Source organism: Ptychodera flava, chromosome 22 (assembly GCF_041260155.1).
Source record: "Ptychodera flava strain L36383 chromosome 22, AS_Pfla_20210202, whole genome shotgun sequence".
NCBI lineage: Eukaryota > Metazoa > Hemichordata > Enteropneusta > Ptychoderidae > Ptychodera > Ptychodera flava.
The window spans coordinates 6,690,750-6,718,581 of record NC_091949.1 but is presented as its reverse complement, the minus strand read 5'-3'; the positions used below and the strand labels follow the sequence as shown (position 1 = coordinate 6,718,581).

Below are 27,832 nucleotides of genomic sequence, written 5' to 3'. Positions count from 1 at the left end.
CCAAAATTCTTGCCAACATCATGGCAGGTGTTGATAAAATACACACTGACATGACTTTTACATTAACCAAGCACCAGTCTGATGTACCCATCCACTTCAATGATTTACTAATACAACTAATGCATCCGTTAAAAGCACATTTAGATTCAAACTTTCTTGGCAAGGTTTGAACTCAGGACCATGAGAGCACAGACGAGTTTTAATGGCAGTCATCCAGAAAAGCACTTTTCCCGGAATTCAAACTTCTCTGACAGGTCAATGTTTGTACTTTCTTCTGAAGTTTAATTCTCACTCAGCTGGATTAGTGCCATGTAATCAATTATGATTCCACATTGAACAATCCCGGCAGAGAACGCGGCAAGTCCTGGGACTTTGTCAGACTATTTCACCCGCTATTGTCAGTTTTGAACACAAATTGTGGTGTACACTCTACTGTACTGAACTTGACCCAAATATATTACAGTGATTTTAATACCCTGTTTTTGAACTTAGCATATCCTTTGAAACCTTTTTGTTTACACCAGATTCTTTATCACTGACTTGCACCTAATTTTCCTGAAGACATCAACACTTATCAACCTTATCCAACTCTTAAAAAGCTCAAAATTTCAAGTAACGGAAATCCAGTTATTTATTTTATCCTGTGTGAACAAGCCTGTTTCATGACCTGGGCTGCTTAAGGTCACACGTGGTAGACCGCAACTTATGACCTTTGACCCTCAGTAATGCAAAGAAAACACGAAGCCCTTCCATGCTTACAACCACATACATCAACTGCTTGTATTTACAGAAACAGTTACATTCATGTGATATTGTAGTGAAAATGAAATATTTGATACAAAGATTGTAGTGAAAATGAAATATTTGATACAAAGATGATGATTAAAGCTGTAATTGTTTTACACTATTTATTCATTTTTGTCAAAGTTATAATGTCATCAAACCTTCATTAACTTTGGATAAAGTTGCTATTAAAATTGTTTTATATACTTTTGCATGACAAAAAACCAAAAAAAAATTTTGTCCTCAATCGTTTCGTAAACTTACAATCAAATGCAAAAGTCAACAAGGTTCAACAAAATTATAACAAAAATAAGTTCAGGTACAAAGTAACAATATCTGTAACAAATATTACTACTTTGTACTTGAAGTTATTTGTGCTATTATATGTAATGCTCTGCTTTTGGCATTGAGCATTGTAATTTCCAACAACAACATTTGGAAATGTATACTTTGGTCTCTTTCTCTCCCCACCTCTCTCTCTCTCTCTCTCTCTCTCTCTCTCTCTCTCTCTCTCTCTCTCTCTCTCTCTCTCTATATATATATATATGTATATATACATATATATATATATATATAATATATATATATATATATATATATATATATATATATATATAATATATATATATATATATATATATATATATATAAAATGTATAAGCAATTTATTGAGGTAAAATGTCTGACCAAATATCCAATGATGAGGTCAAAGTTCACAGTTACGTCAAAGCTAGCTGGGTCTGACTGCATAAGATTGAAAAGACTGACACATCTGCTTGGCTTGGGATCACAATATACTCATCACAACACAAAAGGGGCAATTCTCTAGAAAGACACATTATGGTAATGGCTTTGTGTTCAGAGTCAGTAATTCCATTTCTGCCGTCAATGAAATTTAACATCAACGTTACCATGGTAACAAATATTTACCGAAGGGATTGGGAAATGATTTAAGCAGCCAGCAGAGAACAAATTTCGACGATTAGATATACTGAAAGGTCAATGTCGAGATCTATTCAAGCTACATTTCAATGTGAAAACACTGGTTCATTGATGATATCCATTGCATTATCAGCTTTATATTACGATAAACGTACAGTGAAGATTACAGTAGATATTTGCACATGAAGTCTATTACAAAACTGCTACAATACAATCAATAAAATAAAACTATAATGTAAACTTCTTTTACAATTTCACATCGCATATTCAGAACACAGAACACATTAACCAAAAGATGTTGAGAAGTTATTGATTCTTTCTTTTTATTTTTTAATACACGAGTTAAAATTAACATGCAATATCCATGGCTAGCTATTCAGACAGCTTGTGATTTATTTCAATGGAAATGGTTTTTTTAGGATTAGGGTCATTTTTTACCATCAATGGCAAAACCACACATCTAAATTTTGGCATTACCTATTGTTTTCTATGGCAAAAATTAGGGGTGGACACCAAAAATTAGGGGTTGACGGTGTACATTACGATCTCCCTCAATTCAATTTCAGTTTATTGGCTGAATTTTATTCTTTCCACTTGTTTTCTCTGAAAGACATGCAATTGCAACTGCAACTGCTGCTTTCAGGGTTCTGGGTAAATGGTTTGTATTCTTTGCAATATTAATCACACAAAATTATATCCTTCCTCTTGAACTTGTGACAACTTTTATAAATAATACTTTAAATAAATAAAAGGCAGAAAATTCCAAGCTTGAGTCACTTCACAGTAGGAGAATATGTTTTAAAAACAATCCGTCCTTGGACTCATCAAGACAAAAAAGTTGCCAATTCCATAATTTGAAAGACACGATGATTCAACATTGGTTTCAAGCAATACAGAGGAAATATTCCAACATTCAGACTAGAAGTGCCTCTTAAAAACACTGTTTACAGTCTAGCAGGCTTCCTCAACAACATTCACGGAGATTTTTTCTAAGTTCCTTCATTTTCAAGCTTTAAAATTCAAACTTGATGACCCTAAACAACACTTCTATATTTCCATGAGTATCAAAGTCCTCAGGCTCCATTGAATGTAAAAGTAAACACAACAGACCATGTGAGTTCACCGTGAATAATTGCATAAATTTTGTGAACAATTGGAACCTTTTACAAAATTGAAAATCTGCTTTATGTCTGTACTAGGTTTCAATCTCAAGGGTATTATTCTGCCTTTTCTCCATCTGGAAGCCGCAACCCGATCGGGGCTCTGTCCTTTGGGGTTGAAGAAAATCACAAAATATCACCCATAAACAATGCGAATCGTATGCCCAGTCAGGTTACTCAAATCCTTCGTAAAGCTCTGACATTATCACTTTCAACACAACAAATCCTGCGTGACAATGTATAAGTGCCATCAATTTTCAGATATCTTATAAAACCTCCCTTGATGCAGACCATTTTTTCCAAGAAGATAGAGGGTCTAAAATTTTTACTTGCGGCAGGCTGAGAATACATGTTCTGAACTGAGGTTGAATGTAAACATTATTTCAAATGAAACGCTAATGAATATTTTGAAAGAACAGCATGACATTTTCAGGTACTGACTTCCAAAGTTCATCCAGAGCTCAGAGTGCAGCAGTATGTGTAGTAAACCTAAGCTATATTTGACCTAATTTTTATCAACTGCATCTTTTGTGCTCAGAATACAGAGGTCCATCTCTTATCAAGTATGCCTTTTTACCAATTTCATCCTTTCACCCCTAATTTTGAATACAGAGATCTCATTTTTATCAAGTACAGCTTTTACAACCATTTCATCCTTTCACCTATCCCCCCATTCTGATTACAGAGGTCTAACTTCGCCCACAGAAACTTACCAGGGCATTCAAAATATGGTAGAGTTTATAATAAAAAGTATTAATTAAATATTAACCACATCTTTCTGCTTTTCTGAAGTGGCAGCATTTTGGATAATTTAATATTTTGATATTATAAATTCACGATACAGCTGACAAGTCACGGTTGGTTTGTGTTGTGCACATGACTTTTTGTGGAATTCATTTTCTTTAAAATGTACCATTCACCACAGCTGCAAACGACTGTCTTTAGTGAAATAGTTTACGTGAGAATATTTTGAATAATAGCCACATAAATGGAGTTTTGCTATTTGTTGCCAGATGAGAGATGTCACTTCGATTGGTGAAGGAATTTGGTGAGAACTTTTTGCAGTGTCATCATTCAAACAGACTGTAAAGCAGTCACCATTATTCAATAAATGTTCCTTTATTTTAAAATTTGAAAATGTATTATTCAAATGACCCTGCCCAAAGTACTACACTACTCCTGGAGACTTTGGACAATTGTGCAGACCTTACTGCTCAGAAATTGGATAATCATCACAAATTGTGTACAGAAAAAGTTCAAGGTTTTATATTTCCAAAAGAAACACTCACTACTTCAACTTTCGTTGCCATGTTACCAAGGTGACGACAGTATGGACATTATTTCATGAGAAGTTAAAAATAGCAAGAGCATTTTATGACAGCCATCAACATCAAACACTCTAAATAAGCAATGCCATTTGAAGACAGACGCCTGGTTGTTTCGGAACAAGACTTCCCTTAATATCACAGACTGGAAGCTATGAATTACTGCATTCTCATCTGTTAATCGTCTCTCCTGTCATGTGAAAAGTATGTCCATATATTTAATGCATAACACCTGCCCAACACCTGTCCATCTTGGGGCTCATTCTGATGCCAATTAATAACCAGCCTTTTTCATCTAACTTTTTCCTGCATAAAGTGCATCATCAAGAAATTATTGAAGATTTATTTGTGAGAGTTGGGAATATTCTGAAATCAGTCTATCTTTATAGTTTATTACTGGCCTGAAATGTGTACATGTTCCAATAGCTTTGCATATATTTATTATTTGCATAAAATTAACATATATTAAAGTTATTTACCATGGCAACAGCCAATCATGTATTGCAGATTATGCAATGCTTTAGAATTTGCTTCTCTGAATATAGACTGTTGCATAGCCTCTACTGATGTCAAAGCGAAATTCTGCATGCCAAATTTTCAACATACCGTCACTTGAAGAGAACATGACCCACAGGTCAGGTGAGGAACAACCCTGTATTTGTTGAGAGCTAATTAAACCTAAATGTCGCTTCACAAAGGACTGCTAACCCTGCATATTTTTATTTAACACCTTAATGTGGCACATTGAGACAAACACTGATGTTTTTTTCATTCTCATTCCTTTTTTCAAAATTACACAAATATCACTTCTTGATCATTTTTCCTGAAATAATTCTGACTATGAAAGAAACCACAGGATGTTTTCTTGAGTGGAAAGTATCCTAACCTTAAATATCACAGTGCTTAAGCATGGCTCATTGGTGATGACACATTATGATAAAATGTTATGTGAACTAAAAATCAGTGACTTCAAGCCAATGCCTATCCAGTAAGAAAGGTATCACTTTTCATATATTGAAGTGCTGACTATAAAACTTGACATTAAAGAGAGGCTGTAGGTACTAAGTTTACAATGATAAAATAGTTACCTACAGCACGACAAGACAGCCAATATGCTTGATATTAAGCTTTTTTAACATGATTATAATTGAAGTGTTTTGAAGTCAGCCTTAATATCAATGCTTCTTAAAGACATAATTTGAACAGATTTGGTGTTGTTTGCGTGAAGAATGTCAAAAATCTGCCTAAACAAATTTTTGTAAATATTACCCGTTTTCTTAATGTCAATCTGAATGCAGCTACGAAGGCAATCCAATTACATGAAAGTTTTTTTATACCAGTAAATCTTGATAAGATTATAAGAGGCAAATACAGAGAACCATGAAAATTTCTGGTTCAAATATTGACAACAAGTCAGTAATTCTTGGCAAAAAATTCATCCACACAAACAAAACACAGCTCAAACATACGCAACCTACTACCCTTATTTTGATGTGATAAATATTTCAAGATGATCCAGATTTCAACCTTTGTTTGTTATTTCCTGAAGGCAATATTTTGTTTCACACATTATTCACATTTTGCAAGAACAAGTCAGATATTATTTCTTGAAAAACGTGAAAAAATACAAACTTTCAAAGTAAAAATTCCATCACATACAACATGCTGTGTCTGATGGTCTTTGCCATTCAGAATGTTAGAAATGGTGACAGCATAGAAAGTTGTTTTACACTTCCGTACATCTTTATGTTACCATATTGCTGTACTGCACTGATAAAATTCAGTGCAGGCAGAACGACAAAAACTTCACATTTCCCTACCTTTGTTGCGGCATCCACATTTGCACCTCGTTTCAATAACTCTGCAACGATATTGATATGGCCTTCCTTGGAACTAAGATGCAATGCATTGAGTCCATTCTGTGAAGGAACAAAATAAAGACAAACGACTTTTTATTTCTTTGAAGGAATATTCCATTTTCAATACACAAAAAAGTGCACTTACATGTACGCAAACAGCTGACATAAGAAAATCAATGTTTGGTGATTGTTATACTGCAACAATTTCATAATGACTGTTAAAAACTCACAGATCAATAACAAATTTACAGCTCAGATGCGGTGTGTCTTTGTTATTTTGATCCAAGTTTAAAATCAGTGGAGGGAAACCACGTACCAAGGATTCTATGCCAACAATAGGAATTGAAGTATCCTGCTCCAATTTTTAAAATTACAATCATAAAATCAATGATATGACAAATGAATCAAAAGACAGGGGTTTCATACTTAAAACCACTGTCCCTGTGGACCATTAAAAAAATTCCTGCTGAAAACATGGAGCGGTGTTTATTTTATCAGATCTAAGTCATATATTGGTAACATGACCTCAATTGCATGCTTGACTGTGACCTCTAGCTGATGGGGGTCTCGGAAACTCCTTGGCAATCAATTTCCATCCTTTTCAGAAAAACACCGTGAGCTGTTGTTCTTGAACTACTGTGGGATGACCCTTCAAGCCTGTGAAATGTGGATGACATGGGCTGGCTAGTGCGATTGGGTGGTGCTTATAGAAGATTGTGAGTAAAAACTGGAATGGTTGGTTGAGGACCTGGGATGAGGTGGCCGACTCCTGCAGTTGTCAAGGCTGCTTGTCATAATGCATGGGAATTAAGCAAACATTTCAGGGCAATGCTATACTTTTGTGTCAACTTCACACCACTGTGATACAACGCACTTCACCTCTGCAGAACTGGAAAGTAGATATCTGACCCAATTAAACGGGAAACACATACACACACCCACATCTTGCACGCATACTATAACACACACACACATATAGTAACAGAGAACTCTAGGACCTGTGTTTCATTGACGTCTTCTGAAAAATCATCCATGCTGATTTCTTCAAGGAGCTTAAAGGATGCATCCAAACACATGAAGATATCATCAAGGACAAAACTAGACACCGAGGCATTATCCTTCTCCATCATATCATGGCATATACTGCTACAAATCCATGTGGAAATCTAAAATTAGTTGGCGCTAACATATACAAATAGTCCAATCCCCAGGTTGTAGTCTTATGTATATTTCAGCCAATTTCACTTTCCTGCTCGGGCATTCCCAAGATCACCATCTATGTGGCTTCTCTGTAAATTTTTACGACCTCCCTCGGACTTCGCTGATCATGTTTTATCCCCTACTTGTTTGCTTGGGTGCCAGGTAACACCCATGCTTTTCTTCTGCAATATATATTCCAAGTTTTGTTTGGAGGAGAAAAAAGTTGTCTTCTAAATGCGATATCCTCAGTTTAACAAAAGACTGTCCAGGAAGTACCACTGCTGGGAGTTTCACCGCTGCCTGCACTGATAAACACAATCCAGCCTACACTACCGTTCCATCTCCGATACGTACACAGTACACGATTCAGGTTTTTATGTACACATGCAGTACTCACACGCCACCACTATGAGTGTAGGAGGCCCATCTGCAATAATATCAGGAGTTGCATCCCCCCTTCCCTGAGAATGGACCGACCCACTCTGATAGGCGCTATTAAAAATTCAAAGGCAAATTCAGGGGTTTGCTCATTCCCTCTGCCAATTTACCCATCCTGCTTTGGGGTACCATTTCAGGATTGACAAAGATACCCAGTGTTCTGAAAGCCACAGCCACAGCACAAGTTATGACAGACAAGAGTCATGAAATCCAAAAAGAGTGCATTCAGGTCACATGATTATTTATAACCCTTCTGCAAAAGGTGAATTAATTATGCTAATTAGTGAAAAAAAAGCATAGCCAGATAAATTCCATTATGCAAATGAAAATGTACACCCAGACTTGTGTCCTACATCTGTGTACAATTTCATTCCAGACCTGCCTGTTTAAACTGGACAAAAATCATGTCATTGATTTTATCTGTAATTCAATAATTGATACAATATTTCATAAAGTGCACTGAGACAAACGACATCTTAATTGCATTTGCAGTCCCTTAATGTTATTAATTACCCTCAATGCTAAAACGAAAATGAGCATTGCGCTTGTACAAAACTGTGAATGGATCACTCCATGATTGAAGGTCCGAGTTTATTTATTTTTCACAGCGGTTAATGAGGTACACTGATTGGTAACATTGCTTGCTGTTCGTTCTCTGCCAATGTCAATCAGGTTTCCTGAATGAGTGACAGGCATATGAATGAAAATTTTGATATCTGCAGACTTGATAGCCTCAATAGCTGAAGCTTTCTTGTTGTGTTATTTAAGAGAGTATTTTCTTCTGATTCAAAACTCATTGGAAATGGCTAGCATTGACCTTGTCACCACAAATTTACGTGTATCATGTCAAATTTTATTGTTGAAAACTGAATTTAAGTCCAGGATGAAAATAAATTTGTCAACAATATTGTTGAATGTTGAACAAAATGCACGGGGTTGGAAAATGTAATACACTGCACTTGTATTTCAAAACATGTTAGTGAGAAGACAAAGAAAATTCCTAGCATTATGGAACAAAAATGATAAATATAAATATATTTAAAAAAGTTACAGATATTATTATTTTAAGTCATGGTTTATCGATCATTTTACAAAATTTCGATATATTAAAGCCTTTCAGCACTGTGGTTCAATTTCATTGTTTTCAATAGCAATGATGAACCTGTTCAGAGAGAGAAACAGGGTCTTGAGGTGTATGTTAGGCTTGAACACTCAGTAACTAGAGCCTTATAACAATAGTTGTCCATTTTTGATGCCTTTTATATATATCAGTTTCTTGCTCTGCTCTCTACAGCATGTGGAAATGTATACAGTATTCAGCTTGCCAACACAGCCTTCACATCTGTCAGTGTTAGGTATTCTTTTCAAACTGTTGATGACAGATTTTCAGGCCGGTCACTAATTCAGGCTTCAACAATAAGGATGCATTTCACATGCTTGCATCATGTCGAAAAGCAAAATACTGGGTATTTCAACATACTCCCAGAAAAATGTAGCTGACACACAGACTGAAAATTTTGACAAAAGTCACACTTTCTGGAGCTTGGATGAATACTTCACTACCAGGGGGTGTGACTGTATTGAGGAATTTGGTAGTTTTGCAGGGTAAAAATGTCACAATAAGAATCCAGGTTACACTAAATTTACTGTAGATGTCTAGGAAATAATGTGTCAATGAAAATACGAACATTTTGTTGGGTCAGTCTTGACTAACAGAACAAGAAAAGGTAAAATTGGGAAGCTGTGTGAGGCTGAAAAAACTGAACAGTGAGAGAAGACATCAGCTGACCAGGGACAGAGATATTAGAAGAGGACTATCCCTGGAGCATCTGTCTGTAGTTTGATACACATTTCTGAGGAATTAATTCGCAAATCAGTGTTTCAAACTCTTCCAATTTCCTGTCATCTAGGCACACGTACCTAGGACTTTCATACCCCAGGCTAGATATTTCGACTTCAGCACAATTCGTCAACAACTTCACCTGTACATGACATTAAAATTCCAGCTCTTCCAACGAATATTTGTGCATTTATCATCACTAGAATTTTATCGTTACCTAACTATGATCTACATTTGATACCAAAGTTCATAAATTTTCTATCATTTATGCAAAATTGTGCAAAATCACCAAACATGCATTCACACCCACACAAGTTTTGTCAAAGACAGTTCATTACAGGTTTCTGGCTGGACGCGACGGTGGGAGAACACTTACAAGTTATTCAACTGATTATTGAAGAGTCTTGCCTGCAGCCTCTGTCTTGGTGCAACAAAATACGAAATTTGAAATTACTGAAACTGAACACCATAAGAGATTTCCTTACACAAATACATTAGCACAAGCCTTGTAACTGTGAAAGTTCAGGAGGGTTTTTTCCTTTGATAATGTAGCACAACTTTTTAAACCTGTTCACCCCAATTCTCTGTAAATAGGTCCACACTCACCATTTACAACAATGGATTTGGGCCAAAGCATAGCAAAGAAAGGGTTGTTTTAATGTGGCCTGACAGTTCATGTGTTCTGACACAGATATCTCTTAACATTTTAGAACTTATTATTTGTTCAAGAAATGCACTACCATTGAAATTTTATATTTTATAGAAATTAAAGTATCAATTATTTTCTTTTACCTGCTTTCACAAAGCCCGCAAAATTTGATTGAAAATGTAACCCTGGCGAAGGTATACAGTTCAATTAATACTTCAGGTAGAATGTGCCTCAGGGACAAACATTTGGACTCTCAAATTTTTACAAATTTTTTCAGATCTACCACTTATCGGGGTTCATTTTAAGCTCTTGGTGTAAGAAAACATTTTCCGTCTTAGTTTTTCGAAAAATCCAAAATTTTATCATGCTCCATAGAGTTAACACAGGGAAGGCGGCCATTCTGAATTTCATATATCGGTAAATCTTGGGTAACTCGTTTCTCTAGCATCAAAATATGCATTGTGACCCCTGATTTTTATTCTTGACTTTGAAAGACACTGGTCGAAATATTCCTCGAGGAAATTTTGAGCGAATGTTTAAGGCTTTCACTTTCGAGGAGCATACTACCTTAATCATGGTATTATTTATCTTTTCTACGTTGATTGTTTTTATTTTGAAAATTGAAATTCACTTCACAGAACATTACCATATAAAATTACACAACAAGTTTAGTGTCTTTGTAATAGATAAAGAGCTAGAATGTGCATATCAATTTTAACTCATGACTTCACTTGTCTGTACTCTTCTATACCATACACCTGAAGGTAATAATTCTAGCTACCTAGTACCTCTGGACAATTTTCTACCTCTCTTACAGTTTGCAAAAACGAATTTTCCATCTTAAATGTGAGTATAAAAGAACTGTACAATGACATTGCCCCCTGTCTACACTTTTAATGGCAAATTAATTATATATTTCCTGTGATGATATCATAATGAAAAATATCTAAAACGGAAACATGCTTTTAACTGTCATAATTCGAATACCTTAATACCTAAAGAAATGCTACAGTGCTAAATTGACGACTTACAGCATTACAAATGGTAACTTTGTTCCATAATACAACATATTTATTATATTTTCTCCTGAAATAACCTTGATTAATAAATCAAAGACACAAGGTGCCTTTGTCTGGCTGATGGAAAACACACTCTCCACAATATTTGCCCACATATCAGGAAGAAGACAATAACATTTGAATCTTGATATGCGGTGTTCTCTGGTTGCAGACATTTGCCAAGATTAATAGGAGGGCGGTATCACACTCACACAAGGCTATCATTAGATTAGTTTGTGTACTAGGGGCTCATGGAATTTCCAATTAGCAAAACCACTGGACAGCAATACTTCACTCTGACTCAAAACATGTTATGATGGGTTGAGCTACGTTGGATTTGGTGAGGAATGTTCTATTAAAATGGAAATAAACTGATTAAAGACTACTCAACAAAAATGACACTACGTTCATTTATTTCCATTCACAGCATAAAAAGTGTTTTTAAACACTATTTCTTATTATATCCAGAATTGCTCACTCCCTATCTTCAGTCAACGTCACCTCTAAAGGAATGGTTTATTCCTAAGTTGACCTTCTGACCCATTCAAATTAACATTCCACGACGACTCTGCATTTCTGTTCCAGGGCAGGACTCCCATCATGCCTAAGGAACACCACTTTGATACACAGGGTTTGCAATGAACAGGCTGACAACCCAGTGGGAGTATCAAATCTTGAGGAACATATATCTCTCAGGTCAGCTCTGGGGAAGCATTCTCCATCTGCCATTTTCCTTTTCCTTTACAAGTAGAGTAAATATCAAGCAAGGAAATGGTTTCATGCAATTTTCTGGACTCCTGTCAGTCCTATACCAAATATTGTCAGTTACATTACACTCAACACCCTCACACAAATTTAATTTGTCACTTATTTGCATTAATTATAATATTCTATGACAAGTCTGATGCATCTTCAATACTAATTTTTCTTCATCATACCTTTATCACACCTTTCATCTTTTCTATATAACAATACCCTGTAGTTCAACATATTTTCCGTTTTCCAACATTTTGATAACCACCATCCAGCTGTTCTCTGTCTTTCAACCACTGTCTTCTACGTTCATTGCACAATTTCTATCATTTCTTGTGATCATCATAACTACTACCTCCTCCTTCATGTCCTTTGTCATCGTTTTTTTCCTTTCTATGAATAAGGGTTCTCCACAAGGGAATTCTGACAGGTGGGCCACCCCTCTTTTTTCAGCAATCTATTCTCATGTTTTTATAGCATACAATTGAATACATTTTCACACATAAAAAATATGCAAATTGTGTATTGTTATGTAAATTACCACGCTTGTATTTTACCATACCACGGAGAACACTGATTAATGTTATCTGTCTACCTTCATTGCAGCCATCATTCTTATTAACAAAAGACATATTACAACATGATAAATTTCTCTCAGGTGCTCTGTAAAATTCTGCAAACAAATCATAAACGCATTTCATTTGAAATTTTCCTTGAGAATAAACATCTATCTTTTTAATCATCAACATTATTATTCACACTCCGTCTTTTCAAGGCACCTGGCATGTGCTTGGAACATTAAATACGATTAACTGAGCAGGCAATTTCCTGATCTCATACCTCACAACTCATCGACATCAAACTCTACCCAAAAGGGAATTGTCTGCTATTCCTCATCTGTAAATGCTATGACAGCTGATAACACCTGAGTATATATCATTTGTTCCCAGATCTATGTACACAGTGCCTGGCAGGGCTGATCAATATCCACCTAACTCTAATAACTCTGAATCCAGGCCTGATTTCTAAACAGCCACCTGCTGTGACCTGGTGGTTCTAACACAGCCTACCTGTTCCAATAACCTTAAAATCTAAAAGCACGGTGTTCTCCATAGCTTGGAAAAATAGAAGTAGACCAATTCAACATAACAGCATATAATTTGTATATTCTTTTGTTGTAAATATATATTCTTGAGTGCAGTCATTAACATATGAATAGATTGCTAAAGGAAAATGAGTTGTGGCCCACGCATCAAAATCCTCTTCTGGAGAACCCTGTTACAGAATACTACTATCGATTTGCCTAACTCAGCTGTCTGCAATGCATGGATATGCAGGCTTTGGATAAGGATGATCTGCCTAACTTTCCAAGCCAAACAATATTGCACATCACACTAGTCATAGCTACACAGTAGTTGCAAATCAAAAAAGTTTCAATAACTCCTGTGAATTTACAACATTAAATACTTGTACTGCTTATCATTTATTTCAGATCATGAAATACATAACACTATAATGTCAAGTTAATTGTCTCTTTCTCATCAATAAAATGTGTCTTTCTGTAGTAATCGTATCAGTCAATAGATTTATTACCCAACGCGGATCCAGTAATGAGAATACAGAAGTTTTTAGAATGGCTATCTAGCATTACATCACTCTGTAGCCGATATGAGAAGTCGGAACTTCAACAACTGTTTTGAAACTTAGGTATTACTGCTGTGGTTTCTTCCTGCAGTTGGTTGTAACATGGGACACTGGTAAAATGACACAAAAATTAGCGTAACATTTTCAAGCTCACCCACCACCCTGAAAAGTTACACCGACAAAACTAAAAAAATGGCCAGATATAAAACCTTAGTACAAAACTGCAACTACAATGTTGATTAATACATTCTCAACTTGCCAACTGAAAGAAACATTTTAGAGAATTATTATTTTAAAAATAATGTATTTCTACAACTGTGGTGAATCCAGTATTGACATGTCCATTTCAAATACAGATTCTCAACCAAACCTGCATTCTAATACTTCTAAATTTCCTGAGACATAGCTAATAATTTTTTGTCAATGGACCCCTTACACCAGGTATGTAAGAGTACCTCAAACCTCAAACTGGGACCGGAAACTGGGACTCCCAGATGTCGCAAAATGCAATCTGGGACCGGTCCCAGATTAAGTCTGGGACCGGTCCCAGATTAAGTCTGGGACCGGTCCCAGACGTAATCTGGGACCGGTCCCAGATCTAATCTGGGACCGGTCCCAGACTCAATCTGGGACTGGGCTAGCCCACTATAGACTAGTAGCTTGGCTTTTCTTTTACTCAATAAAGATTCTTGATAAAACCTGTTTGCGTTCGATCTTTGTGTGTCGTCCGTATGTTTGCCCTATGGGCTATTAGTAGTGATATCATAGACGCAGCGACTCTACGCACACATAAACACGGGACAAAATTCATTGAAAATTACTCATTTTTATCTCATTTTTATCATGACATAGTCAATCCCACAGACTTGGAGAAAGCCTTGTCTCATACGTAAACTTGGACCTGTCCCTTTCTAATTTTAATCCGCGATATTAGCAGCACCGTGAAATAACAGCATGCAACGGGGCGTATTTTCAGGGAAGAGTCAATTTCATGCCGAAGGCTCTCAGCAGTATGTACCAGCGGCCGATGTTTCATTTACTGTTTGATTTATTAATGCTAGTTATCTAAAAGCTTGTGTGATATCGAAATTCTATATGGTGAATATGCACCAGCCCCGGCACCAGCAGCCCAGCGGCAAGCCTAACGTACCGCGATATCACTAGTTACCCATTGACGTAAAATTAGAACGTTGTACGGTATGGTAGGCTTAGACTGTGGGGGACACTGGTCGGGCCCTTGGTGAAACTAGTACCGCATATCGTCTGATCAGTCTCTTTTTTTTAATTAATTACACTCTAAGATCTTTATTACACATATGTCAACTGATTGTAAATCCAAACGACAACATCGGACTTCATTCACCGTGAACGTGATACGCAACCGCTTATCACCATAATAACAATACAATATCAGTACGTCATCAGTAGCGTTGCGTAAAAGAACCAATCAACGTACCGAATTGTCCATTGTATGGCGGGGGTGAACAATCCTTTCTCTGAAATAATTTTGTATGGCGGGGGTGAACAAACCGCTTTCTCTCGTCGTCGTAAACCACAAGCCTGTTTACGGTTACTGATACTTGCGCTATTTTTGTGCAGCTTCTTGGAGCGGAAATACATGTAGGCTCTGGCTTGCGAGAATGCTTTCTCTGAAACAATTTTGTATGGCGGGGGTGAATAAACCTTTCTCTGAAATAATTTTGTCCGCGTTCGTTTTTGAACAGTTAAGTTTGGATGGACCTGCTAACACGTGTTGAGATGTAGCTCTAAAACTGCTTTCGGAGGCAATTTACGTAAAAACGACCACTTTCGCGTTGAAAATGATTGCCGAACGACAAGTAACATGATATCGTCTTGCACGCAATCGTAAACTATGTTAATATGTTCTTTTAAATATGAACATGATATGAACATTAACAGTGCGTCGAAGTTTGTCGTCACCGAAAGAGGTAAAATTTTTGATCTCCGCAACTTGTATGAGCACCCATAGAATTATAAAAAATGTTGAAAAACCGGTATCTTTTTGTACACGAGGTAAGTAACCGTCTCAAAACTAACCAACTACACTTGCCTTTGGCCTAACGCATAGGATCATGTTGAATTCCTTGGAGGAAAGAAACACCATTTGTCGCCAAAGATGGTAAAAGACGTGAGGAAGAGTTGGTACGGTCATGGACCTACCATGGTACGGTCGCAGTCGATCGGAATGTTGAAAAAAAACGTATTTGTTCATTTTCGAATTATTTATATTTACGACCACACATTAATTTATGATACTAATGATTGCAGCCACACAATTTCTTTTCCCCCGCACGATCGAAAGGATTTAAATTTTTTTTTAGAAATATATTTCTCATTTTTTTTCTGTTTTGAGGTCAAGACATGCAGACGAAAATGATGTAATTTACGTACTTTTCCAATAAAGTTTACAACATATGTTTGACAAAGCCCCATAGCCCGACATTCAAACCCTTTTCGATTTTGATGTGAAGACGGTCGAAAATTATGTCAATTTACGTACGTTTCCAATTAAGTTTATTGGAGTTGTTTTACCTATCTTCCACTGTTCATGGGTGTGCTACACTCCTACGAACACAGGAAATCTGAATATCGGGACAGTTTCTCTTCCGAAGTACGACCGAAAACAATAATATAAGGCCCGATTCTGACGTATGTCTACGATTAGGCCTATGTTAAAATCAAATGAAATCAGACGGTTGAAACTGTTCTTTTTCGAATATAGTACGATTTAACCTGTTCCAAATATGTCCAGCGGTGAAAACAAAAGTAACATCCTCATTACAGGACCCATCGTGAATAATGATCAATCAAAGAGGTGTCAAAAATTTTCTTACAGCTGTTTTTCGGCGTGTCAAAACAATAGGAAGGGTGTTAGCCTTTGTGCCGCTCTGTGATAACATGCCGATATCACTCTGATTAGAAACTCAAACAGTCAAAACGAGAGCAAAGAATTGACACATATCGAATATCTGACGTCGGCTCGCTTTATGAGATTGTATTCAAGCGAAATGACCGGCGGCAGACCTCACGGGGCTTTGGATACAATAAGTTTGGGAGCATTTTGTTGATGCCGGTCGACCTCGACTGGTTGTAATGCAACATACGAAACTAACTATTGCGTTGTTTGGGTTTTTTTGCAGAAATATACACAGTACAAAAGTACGACAGAACATGCTGAACACAGGCAGTTATCGAAAAATACTGATATTACATCACTCCTACATTTCAAACGTCACTCGTACTTTGCTCGCACTTCTGCTCGTAGTTCGTCCGTTTTGATACGATTAGATAAATGTTGATGACTGGACGTGTTATCAGGGTGAAGTCATTTTTTGCAACATAAGATATAGGTTTTATTTAAAATCACAGAACTTTTCTTTGGCCTAGCAAAGTTGACAGGTGTCAACGCAGACAATATGTGAGAGGTGAAAGGATAGGGCAGTGTCGTTGTTTCCAGAAAGTCAGAAAGGAGAAAAAAGACATATTTTTAATGTAAAGAAAATGTGTACTGGGAAAGTCTGGGTTACCGGGTTTTAGTTACTAGTATCTTAATTAGTCTTATGTTTGGACGTACTTCCTGAAAATTTCGAAGTTACCTGCTAGCAATACACGGATATCAACGGAATCATACGCAAGTTTGAAATTTCTCTTTAGCTTCAGTTAGTGTAATGTGGGGGGAAAGGCATGTTGGCTTCCACCATACAAGATGCGGAAACCATTGTGAATAAAACGAACAAAAAAGGGGAATACTCTTCAGCTTAGGGGAAATCAGCTGGGAAATCGAAGTTAACAAGGTATTCTCTTTCGCACATCGTTTCGCATAAGCGTGAGCAACATTCCGGTCACCTCTTGGGCACCTCCACTTTACTGACGTTGGCGCCGCCAACCCATGAGGGGTGACTGGAATGTTACTCACGCTTATGTTTTGGCGAGGTGTCTCTCGACCTCAGCCGAAAATCACTTGAAAATAAGCATTTTGTAAGCAGATAAAGTATCAGGTATGAATATTTGTGTGATTTTAGGCCGAGTTCAGAAGACACCTCGCCAAAACATAAGGCGTGAACAACCTTCCAGTCACCCCTCATGGGTACGCGGCGCTAACGTCAGTAAAGTGGAGGTGCCCAAGGTTCACTGTGAGGTGACCGGAATGTTGCTCACGCTTATGTTTTGGCGATGTGCCCGTCGAATTCGGCCGAAAATCACACAAAACGAGCGTTTTTGAAGCAAATTAAGTACCAGGTATGAATTTTGAGAATGCTAGGGAACGATCGACGGTTACATGATAGATGAACTGTAGCAGAGAGGGGGGGGGGGGTTACTCAAACACGTCATGGTTAGCAGGGGGGGTTACTCAAAATTTTGGAGTTTCGAAAGCAATTCCTCCACCCACCCCCCCCAGGCCGTAAATAATGACGGCTCCCTTATAGCCATTCTGTTTCCAGACTTGGGTTGTTTCTCGCTTATGTACATTCGTCTATGGGGCGAAGAGTCCCAGAGCTGAATAGCTCTCGAACGACTGTGGTCGAGCACACGTGAATCGTCGCGATGCGAAGTCTGTTTGTACAAGAATTACCGTTAAAACCGTATCAATTTGACCACCCTTGTATGACCACCAAATGTTTTTCTCAAAACATAATTTTATTTTGCCCCTATCCGACGGAAACTGACTTTCTCAATCCCTATTAATTCGACTGAATGACATAGCTTTCAAAAAATTCCTTCAGTTGAATGAACGACATTTCAAGACATCGAAAACAACAGCGTTACGAATATAGACTCTTTCTGTGTGTGAATCAATATTCCTTCCTAATTTGACAGATATTATGTTCTAAACAATATGTTGCTTGTTCCTAAAACGCGTAGACAGATGTGCCCCGTGCACTAAAAGGACAAGTTTGCGAAACGCTAAAAAAATTGCTGAAGAAAAATCGTTATGTTACATGTCGGCAAGTACTGCCGACGCTTCCCCGTGCGTTCTTACCGACTGGGAACAGACTAATATTTTCAAACGCAAATGGGGACAGTGTCAAGGAAAGACGACGACTTATTTTTTTCAAGCTGAAGGAAATGCTCTTTCTGGTTGTGTTAATGAATCAATCGAATATTTTTGTTCCCAATCATAGACAATCTCGATTCTCGGTATATGGCAATTTTTGTCGACCAATAAGTCTTTTCATCTTCAATATTCCATTAAAATTTCACCTATATAATATCCTAACCTCCTGTGACTGGTTCCTTCTAAACGTTAACTTGCCTTGTGCACGAAAAGAGATGCTGTATCTTATGCGAAACAATGAAAAAATAGCTGAAGAAATAACCATGTATCAGTCAGTGCGGCAGGCGAAACCCGGAGGCCAATCATACCAATTGCGGACAGAGTAGATGGAAACGCAAATGGGGTGTTATTAAAGGAAAGGCGGTGACTTATTTTTGAAGCTGGATAAAATGCTCTCTCTGGTTGTGAAGTCTGTCAATCGAAATACTGTTCCCAGTTGTTAAATCGTGGAAGTCTCGTTCTCCCCTTTATAGTTCGATATTTACTGACTCGTTCCTTCTCATTTTTGTCAATCGATGAAAGCATTTTCGTCTTCCGTATTCAATCTTACTTTGAACAATGTTATATTCTGACCTTTACTGCCATTAGTTTTGACCAACGTACAAAGACGTGGCATATGCGCCCAGTTGACAAGATGTTCTGCGAAATGGTGAAGAAATATTTGAGCATGGCCATATATGCGTGGGGGCCCGGGAGACATCGATGTCACTGTCTTTCCGGACTACTGTTTACATTTAGCTTAGGGGATGTCAAAGGAGATGATCAGTTAGTTGAATAAAACAAAACTTTTCGGACATCACATTTTTATGTCAATTTTGTCGATGTCGGACTTTGGATTTGATTGAGAAACCGGAATCACCTACAGAGATGTAGCATTAAACACGTACGCACAATTCGGAATAGTTTGTTGTGCCGCTACTGTCGATCTCAGTCGTGATATCTCTCCCATAAAAGTTTGAAGCTATAGTCCTACACTTGTCGTTTCGATGCACAGCGGTACAAAGATGACCAGATATTGTATGTTTTTAAAACTAGTCTAAGCCAAGATATTGTATGTTCTTAAAACTAGTCTAAGCCATTTTACGACTGTCTTTGTCATCGTGTCAACCCGTGAATGTCCTTGAACCTATGGCTGTGACCATTGTTTTACTGTATCCGTTAGAGTGTAAACCCCTGTTTGTCCCCAGCAGAGGACTTTTTAAAACATTATGCTGTACATCCGTGTACACTGTGTGCATAAGCCCCTAGACCTAGTTTAATTCTATTATGGAAAGGTAAGTAACTTTAAGAATAAAGGGTCGTTACAGTAGCTAAAATCGCGAGAAAAACAGAACGTTTTTCCAATAGCTTTATAGTTCTGTGCTTTCCGTCCCCGTCACTAGAATAGAATAGTCCCATTCCCGAGCGCTATTGTCCACGATGTGCTGTTGATTTTTATTCTTTCGTTGTGCAATTTCATTCGTTTGAAGCAATTATCCTTTCGTTTGACTGCTCTGTGGGACTCTTCTGGAAATGTGTTTTGGATAAAAAACAACTCTTACAATAAAGACATAAACTTCAACGGTGATAGGCATACAATATCGGTTCCATGTGCGAAGGTATACAGATTACAAGTTAATTTAGAAGTTCTCAAAAGTAGTAAAAACGATTCTGCGCGCCACTCATTGACAGTGTCTCCTTGTGTGAACGTCCTTGAATCCGTGGCCGCGACCATTGTTTTTCATGTGTTCGACGGTTGATGATTGGCATCCATGGCCAGAAGTCGGGATTTTTTCATTTTAGACATTTTTACATTTTAGTAGTGCATGTTTGACATGTTAGGTCGGAACTAACAGCTGAACTAACGTGACCAAAAAAGCCAAACTTGCAAACCTATCGTGTATCGTGCAGACCCAACATATCCGCACCAATCGTTTCTAAAATGTCTAACGTGTATGCCAGGTTGGAACTAACATGCCTAAAATGCCAAACGTGCAAACCTATCGTGTATCGTGCAGACCTAACGTTAAAGAACCTATGTCTAACATGTATTGCATTTTAGGGCGTACAAATAAGTCCTATTCTATCATGCCAATCATGCAAACCTATCGTGTATCGTGCACGCCAAACATGGATGCACCTATGGTGTCTAAAGTGTCTAACGTGTATATCATGTCTGCACGATTGACATATGGTACCATTCGACTTATCTGGACATACACATTAGACATTTTAGACACGTTAGGTCCGTACACGTTGGGTCAGCACGTTACACGATAAATTTGCACGATTGGCATGATAGATTTTGACTCTTTGACAACCTAAAATGACATACACGTTAGACATTTTGGACACGTTAGCTCCGTAAATCCACGGTCCCTCCACAAGGAGGGACTGTGGTAAATCTTAGGTCGGCACGTTATACGATATGTCTCAAGATTCACGTGATGGCCTGCAAACCTATCGTGTATCGTGCAAACCTATCATGCCAATCGTGCAAACCTATCGTGTAACATGCCGACCTAACGTGTACGCACCTAACGTGTCTAAAATGTCTAACCTGCATGTCATTTTAGGTTCTCGACATGGGTCAAAATCTATCATGCCAATCATGCAAACCTATCCTGTATCGTGCAAACCTAACGTGTACGCACCTAACGTGTCTAAAATGTCTAACGTGTATGTCATTTTAGGTTCTCGAAATGGGTCAAAATCTATCATGCCAATCGTGCAAACCTATCCTGTATCGTGCAAACCTAACGTGTACGCACCTAACGTGTCTAAAATGTCTAACGTGTATGTCATTTTAGGTTCTCGACATGGGTCAAAATCTATCATGCCAATCGTGCAAACCTATCGTGTATCGTGCAAACCTAACGTGTACGGACCTAACGTGTCTAAAATGTCTAACGTGCATGTCATTTTAGGTTCTCGACATGGGTCAAAATCTATCATGCCAATCGTGCAAACCTATCGTGTATCGTGCAAACCTATCGTGTACGGACCTAACGTGTCTAAAATGTCTAACGTGTATATCATGACTGTACCATTCAACTTATCTGGAGACCCTAAAATGACATACTTGTTAGACATTTTAGACACGTTAGATCCGTACTCGTTAGGTTTGCACGATACACGATAGCTTTGCATGATTGCCATGATAGATTTTGACTCGTGGACAACCTAAAATGACATACACGTTAGACATTTTAGACACGTTAGCTTCGTGAATCTTAGGTCGGCACGTTATACGATATTTCTCAAGATTCACGTGATGGCCTACAAACACGGTAAGGTCTACCTCTATCATGCCAATCGTGCAAACCTATCTTGTATCGTGCAGACCTAATGTGTACGCACCTAACGTGTCCAAAATGTCTAACGTGCATGTCATTTTAGGTTCTCCACACGAGTCAAAATCTATCATGCCAATCATGCAAACCTATCGTGTATCGTGCAAACCTAACCTGTACTGACCTAACGTGTCTAAAATGTCTAACGTGCATGTCATTTTAGGTTCTCCACATGACTCCAATTTCTATCATGCCAATCATGCAAACCTATCGTGTATCGTGCAGACCTTACGTGTACGGACCTAACGTGTCTAAAATGTCTAACGTGCATGTCATTTTAGGTTCTAAACATGGGTCAAAATCTATCATGCCAATCGTGCAAACCTATCGTGTATCGTGCAAACCTAACGTGTACACACCTAACGTGTCTAAAATGTGTAACGTGCATGTCATTTTAGGTTCTCCACATGATTCAAAATCTATCATGCCAATCGTGCAAACCTATCCTGTATCGTGCAGACCTTACGTGTACGGACCTAACGTGTCTAAAATGTCAAACGTGCATGTCATTTTAGGTTCTAAACATGGGTCAAAATCTATCATGCCAATCGTGCAAACCTATCGTGTATCGTGCAAACCTAACGTGTACACACCTAACGTGTCTAAAATGTCTAACGTGCATGTCATTTTAGGTTCTCCACATGAGTCAAAATTTATCATGCCAATCGTGCAAACCTATCGTGTATCGTGCAAACCTAACGTGTACGGACCTAACGTGTCTAAAATGTCTAACGTGTATGTCATTTTAGGTTTTCAACATCGGTCAAAATCCACCATGCCAATCATGCTGACCTATTGTGTATCGTGCAAACCTAACGTGTACACACCTAACGTGTCTAAAATGTCTAACGTGCAGACTTTTACAGTGTTTAGTCATGCAGGTTTGCCTTACACGTTTGGGTTCTATAATGTACAATGGCATACAACTCCCCATAGCACGATAGCTTCAACAATGTGAAACGTGCATTTTTACCAACTACTGGCCATAGCTCATGATTGGTAGATTAATATATCCAAATTTGAAGACTGAACACTATTACGTTGTTGGCATTGTTAGGTAATAGACGGTGTTAGGGCGAGACGGCGAAAGTCCACCGTGACGGGCCAAGGGAGCTCGAGCAGGAGCAGTACATCGCATGCTTTCTTACAATGAATGAACCATCGGTTTCCATAGCTACTACGTGAAATCCGGCCTCACTGATGTCCCTGTCCTGATTCGGAGAGCAATTTCAAACTGCGTGTTGAGGTTCAGATGTCCAATTTTTTCATATTCAAAAGGCTTATTGATTTACTATGGAAGACCGGTCACGACATGCGACATGCGAGTTTTTAAAACTGTGATCTGCGGCTAGGGTTAGGGTTAGGGTTAGGGTAGGGGTTAGGGTTAGGGGTTACGTTTTCTCTTGTAAAAAGCCTTACTTCGCTCTCAACCCTGGAGATTAGGCCAAGGGAGGGAAAAATTGTAACGGCATAACTTATTAAGGGTTAGTTAGCGTTAGGGGTTAGGGTTAGGGTTAGGTCGCAGATCACAGCTTAAAGACGCAGGTCGTATGTCGCAGGTCGTGACCGGTCTTCCCTACATGTCGGAGTCCTAACGTGGCCGCTATTTCTCCCAGGGTGTATCCATTGTAGAAGTATGCAGAAATAAGCTGGTCTCTACCTCTGTAATCCATCGTTAGGAGGAGAACGAAATGACATGTATGCAAACGCCATATCGCTTTTGCAACTCGCATGTCGCAGTTTAAGAACTCCCAGGTCGCAGTTAAAAAAAAAACTCGCATGTCGCATGTCGTGACCGGTCTTCCATAATTTACAGAGAAACCCTTTCTTGATTTTACATGTAGCTGTAATTATCACATGAGAGCAATTGAAAATTCAAAGCCAAATAGCGGGAAAAAAATTCGACGACTTGGTCTCACCTGCGCTCGCAATGAAAAAAAATTGCAAAGTCTCTGAAGTCGGTATCATTGCTCCGCCATGTTTATTGTTGGTTGTACGGCCAGTTTAAAAGTCACAGACTTTCTTCGCGGTAAAATTCATATAATTGCCATACCGCGAAGTTCCCTGTGCATTTCAAAAGCAAAAGCGAAAAGCAAAAGCGTCACGGACATTCGATCGATGGTGATTAACTTTCTCCAGGCCGTGACATGTCACCAGTTACGAACTTAACCGGTTTTCGATACGAAAGATGCAATATATTATCAGCGTTGTTCACGTTGTTTTGAGTCTGATATCGAATATAACAGGAAAAAACTAACGATTAGAGTGACGACAGAGACCATGCCCGACACGTGAAATTGACGTCAACTATTGCATTGAGCAGTGACCTGAAACTTCAAACTGATATTTAAATGTCGACAAAATAAAACATCGAAATGCCAGGGGAAGAGAGAGAGAGAGAGAGACAGAGAGAGAGAGAGAGGGGGGGCGTTGGTTTACGCTGTCGCGAACTGATTATAGTCTTTTGGATATGACTTCAATATAGACGCTACACAGACATCGAAAATGAACATCTACTTTCAAGAAATTATAATAAGAGTAGAACAAATCCAAAAGTATTGGTTGAAGTAGGCCTAAATCTTCAAATGTTGGTTTCCCAACTTTGCGAAGTCAGACCATACTTACAGACAATGGCCGTCAGAGACTTCTCTTAAAAAATACTATCTGCAACACCACGTTTCTTATGATCGGTGATGTCAATTTTTATTATTTTTACAAAATGTTAATGCATTAAACGCTCTTACATTATCTAATCTGCCTGTCACGGGGTTGCAATATATTTCAAGGGCCGGCACACGATGTCATATTCGACGATTTCAAATCGTAATTATTTTTTTCTGGTCGAATTGATAGGGTTTTTACGGTAATCAACCCCGCGCTTGCAGAGGCATGGCAGGCTGTGATCGATGTAAATTACAAGTGGCTATTTCGCCGCACGAATTTCAATAAGACAAATAATAGCAAGAGGCAAAATCGAACCTGCACAAAATATATTGTGTGTTCGGTTGCAAAAAAGTAATCATCAATCGAGGGTACGCAAAATGCTTGCGACAGGGTCAACTGAGGCACAATGTAGCTTTGTGAGACTCAGTCTCTGCGGGAATTTCCAACGTGTTTGAATTCGCGCTAAATTTTAGATTGCCAACCCAGAGGGCCCGGCTAGGCCCGACTAGGCCTGGGTTTTTCACTTTGCCCTTATATGGTGATTGGCAGTTCAGTCCCAGATTGAGTCTGGGACCGGTCCCAGATTAGATCTGGGACCGGTCCCAGACGTAATCTGGGACCGGTCCCAGACTTAATCTGGGACCGGTCCGAGATTGCATTTTGCAACATCTGGGAGTCCCAGTTCCTGGTCCCAGTTTGAGGTTTGAGGTACTCTTACATACCTCCTTACACACTTAACATCCTAGTTGTTCCGTTTGTCTCTACTGTTGCAATTACCACATCACAGGTGATAGCTTAATTTACATGCAGGAATCTTACACTTCGAAAAACAAAGTAATTATTAACGTCATTCATGTGTGTGGGATGACGTTACACTTTGCATAACTTGCAGCATGCATAAACCCAGGTAATAAGAGTTGGCCAGGGTTCTTTTGATTTTGTGATATACTGCCCTCACAGTTCCCTTTGATAACATGAGATACTTTCTTTTTTTCATCAACCATCAGCTTTGGACAAGAAGTGCTGCTCATCCACGCTATTATAGTCACCACGGAGCAATGTTTAATGCTAGGTTGCTATGTATTCACTAAATGCTTTCATAGTATTAGATATTTCTCTCGGAAGTTCAAGTTTATTTTCTTTATAAATTCTGTGCAAGCCTGTCTTCAAACTCTCCTTTTTTTTCCCATTTGTCGGCAACTGTTTCTCTCATTCCTACTGGCATTTATTTCCATATCTCTACCCCTGATTTTGGTATCTGATATAGTTTGTCTCTCTCTTTCACTCAGCATGACAAAGCCGACATATGCCAAAAAATGCTCTTGAAAGCCAAAATGACATGTCATAAAGTCAAAAAAATCTCTGTGACTGAGAAAATATCAACATATGGCATGCATTGATACAGGGCTGACTAAAAACAGAAATCCATCAATTGACCAAGAGTTCAGAAATTCTAACTGAAGTTAGAGGGCTCACCGTTACCACTCTATCATAAAATCAAAACCTCTGCTTCTTTAATTGTTTTTCTTTTTTCCTCCTAGAGACTCCATCCTTTCCCTCTGACACATCAGTTTCCAATCACACAGAAATCCTTGGTATTTCAGAAAGATCACTTTTTAATTTCCAGTACTGAATTCTGTCACATGTTTGGAAGAAAATGAGTTCATCCATCTTTCACTTACTGACCTAGTCGGAAGTGATGATATCATTACATCTTGACTGACTTAAAAGACTGTCTCATCAGTGTTTTCACATGACGGAGTGAATCACAGACATTTTGATATCTATCTGGCTGCACATAGAACAAATTCCATTAATCAACAAACAGGATAACCTCTGTCTTGTCATTCTTAACAATTTTGTCTCTCCTGGAATTGTATGACTACTCTTGACCAAAAATGTGGAAATGATTCTCTGTGTAGACAGTTAATTGCCAAGAGTTCCTTGTATATTCAGAGTCAATTCAGGAATGCCTTGAAGTTTCTTTGAGTCTGCTCAGCACCAATTATATGTAAAAATCCTACAATCTCTGACTTCTTAAGTCAATAAAGGAATTTATTGAAATTTCTTTATCAGCCGTGTACATTCATGTGAAAGATAAAATCCTAAATTCAAGAGAAAACCAATGTCTTTGCCATTGATCAAAGTGGGTTAGATGACATATACTATATTGGACATAGTCAAGCTAAATACAGAAAATTAATAATTACGCTTTTCTAATGAAAAATTGGATTGTAATAATTCATAAATTCTTTTGCCAGGTTTTTCTCACACCACAACAAAAAACATTATTTGAGGATGTGCATGAACTGTGTTGTTGAAATAATTTGTAGGCTATTACCCTTTCATCACCATGGTGTGGCCCATGGCCATTGTCATCCATGGTAAGTTTGGACCTGTTTACAGGGATTTGGGGGTGGACAGGATATTATGGAATATACCATTTGGTTCATGTGAGGTGTATTAGGCCATCAAACCCACATGCTTTCTGATCGTGTCAGCTTTGAGGGTGTGTGCAAATCTGGGTCAACATCTCTAATACTCTTAAATCAACAGAGGCACATTTCATTTCACTTTCTTCCACTCTATGCCATCAATTTCAACTTGCAGAACATCGAACCACCCACACACAATCCTATCAAAACCAAGCATTTGTCTACCATGCGCTGGAAAGATAAAGCATAGGGTGGGGAGAAACGGCCGAGCTAAAGATGATAACAGCCTATATTCCCTCATAGTGTTTGTCAGCAGAGGAAAATATTTACAAATTCGTCACAATTCAGGCCAATAAAGTGTAAACAATTAAAGATAAAAAATGCGTAAACAGCTCCTCCAAAACTGGGTCAGATGTTATTTAACACCCAATACAGACCATTACAGATTAAACAGCTGATGGGTCAATCTGGGTCACGCACAACAACTGTAACAGACCACAGATGCTTGTGGGAGGTTGGGAGGGGCTCTGAACACACGTTGTGATTAACATCCATAGGGATAAGATTGGCCATACGAAAGATAGCAAAAGTGGATTCATGTGGAAATTTCGAGGAATCTGCAGCTATCTAACCGGCTGATGACAGGTTTATACAGTGTAAGGACTCCCTAGCA

At 38.2% G+C, this 27,832-nt stretch overlaps 1 protein-coding gene across 50 annotated transcripts in view; it reads right to left on the bottom strand.

The window, feature by feature from the left end:
- Nucleotides 1–27,832, bottom strand: part of LOC139122555 (ankyrin-3-like) — a 193,505-nt gene that overhangs the window by 91,923 nt on the left and 73,750 nt on the right. For all 50 annotated transcript variants that reach the window (XM_070688054.1, XM_070688071.1, XM_070688084.1 and 47 more), the window contains one exon: nt 6,031–6,129. In XM_070688054.1, the coding sequence (XP_070544155.1) occupies nt 6,031–6,129 (99 nt within the window). The remainder of the gene's footprint in view (nt 1–6,030; nt 6,130–27,832) is intronic.